At 46.7% G+C, this 1,972-nt stretch overlaps 1 protein-coding gene across 1 annotated transcript in view; it reads right to left on the minus strand.

Annotated features, from left to right (window-relative positions):
• The window catches only part of T265_13900 (hypothetical protein), a gene marked incomplete at both ends in the record, with an annotated part of 25,098 nt that extends 23,702 nt beyond the window's left edge, over positions 1–1,396 (minus strand). The window contains one exon of the mRNA XM_009171068.1: positions 1,252–1,396. Coding sequence (XP_009169332.1) covers positions 1,252–1,391 — 140 coding nt within the window. The remainder of the gene's footprint in view (positions 1–1,251) is intronic.
• Positions 1,397–1,972: the final 576 nt, after the last annotated feature.

Consider the following 1,972-nt stretch of genomic DNA (forward strand, 5'->3'; position numbering starts at 1 on the left):
CCTCCCCTCCAAACCATCGGTGAACGAAACTGCGGCAGCTACAACCACAGTACGACGAGTACGCGGTTATTACAGCTGACAATGATGATGATCACTCAGCAATAGTTTGGATAGTTCGGGAACTGACAGCCCACTCGGTTTCGGCTGCGCACCTCTGTTGATCCAGAGGCTGTTGCGGTGGGATATGCATCGTCCTAAGTCACCGGGCGGAAGTATCCTTGCTGGACTGGATACCTGTTGATGGTCGCTTCTGTGCGGCTTGTCTGGCAACGTCTGTGAAGGAGTCTCACAAGTGGCAAGTTGATAGATATCTGTTTATCGTGTGCTGAAAGCAGGTTGTTTCACATGGTGTCCTCCAACGCCATGCCGGCCACAAACTCAAATCGATCACACTGCCACCGTAATGAGGCTGTTGGTGCCTCCGTTGCTTCGTTACATTACGGCGGCTCGTGAAATACTGCCTCGATACTATCAAGCGAAATTCCGGCCTGGTGGGAGTTGCGTTGACTAAATTTTCACACTCCGTCAGGTGATAGAACAACGCCGTATGTATAAGCGATCCCCAGAAGAGCGAAACCGGTCGTGGGCTGTCGAAGAATTTTCAGCAACCTTATGAGCAGTGCATTACAAGATTACGAAACGTGAGTGCTGTCAGTGCTACTCACCTTCCAAGAGGAGGAGTGCGTGATCCCCATTGCGCCTGGTTGAAGACGCTGTAAGATAAGACTGCCAACCGATGTCAGTGGGGACTTTGTTGCTAGTTTCTATCCAGATTGCCTGAGTATCCGGAGGTGTAGGTACCCCGAAATGATTGTAGTAAGCTAGCAGTAAGTAATTTTCCCGTCTACCTTTATTATTATTTTTTCTTTACAGTAAGGCTTCCAAATAAATCGTGGTTGTACGGTAGCGAAGTATTGATTCTGAACACTGATGTCATGCTGTCGATGATGGCGTCATGACGTCTCCTGGCTTGGTTGACTGCCTTTCTGGAGACAATGAACCAGAATGTGTGCAAGCCAAGCTATTTGAGGCCCGGTCTCCAAATGGCAACAAGTACTGAACTAATGAGTTTCAGTGTGTGAACGGAAGAATGGGTCAGAACGTCCTTTCAGAGGCAACGATCGTTCCTACGAGCTGAATCACGTCAACGTGTGGTCTTCACTGAATATATGACAAGCAAATGCGGAAGACATCCCATTAAACATCACCAGCTTAAAAATGACGACAATATGACCATTCAGTGTAACATACCTGTCGATGAGGAGGGATCTTTGACCACACCAAGGAACCAGTGAATGGCCTTCGTTTACTTCGACAGCTTTCTCGGGATCATCGAAAAGAGGACATCCAAGCCCGCTAACGACCAGTTCCAGATGGTCAGAACGCTGCATATTAGGAATAAAAAATCAGTACGGCCAGGGAGGATAGGCGGACGAAAAGAGCGCCAACAGGTTGAACCGATATAACAAGCCACGTGTCCATCCTAGTACCCAAATGTTCCAATATTCCTACAGCCATTCCAACAAAACAGGAAAGTAGTCTCTAATTCCTCGATTCTCCCACGGTAAATTACGCGCAATTTTTAAATTTGGATGAAACGCACGCAGCAAAATGGGCGCTGGCTATTCGCACAATGAGGTTGATTTCTCGAAATCTACGGCATTTTCAGATTTGCCACTTCCTAGTGTAGAATGTCTATGTATAATGTATATGCTCCTGTATTATTGAAACTCCTTTACTATGGCAATTTGTTTAAGTGAACGAAATTTCCAGGTCAATAAACACGGTCGACTGTGAATACGTCACCTGATGATGAAAAATCACGAATTGTGGAAAGTGAGGCGCATTTCTTCTTTGTGTGGAGCGTTCAGTTGGCTACTGAAGTCGTGAAATGAGACGAAGATATAATTCAGGTTGTCGAAATATTCCCGTAAGGCGGACGGCCGACAAACAGGGGGAGATACTTTCCCCA

The sequence above is a fragment of the Opisthorchis viverrini genome (assembly GCF_000715545.1).
Source record: "Opisthorchis viverrini unplaced genomic scaffold opera_v5_115, whole genome shotgun sequence".
Classification (NCBI taxonomy): Eukaryota; Metazoa; Platyhelminthes; class Trematoda; order Opisthorchiida; family Opisthorchiidae; genus Opisthorchis; species Opisthorchis viverrini.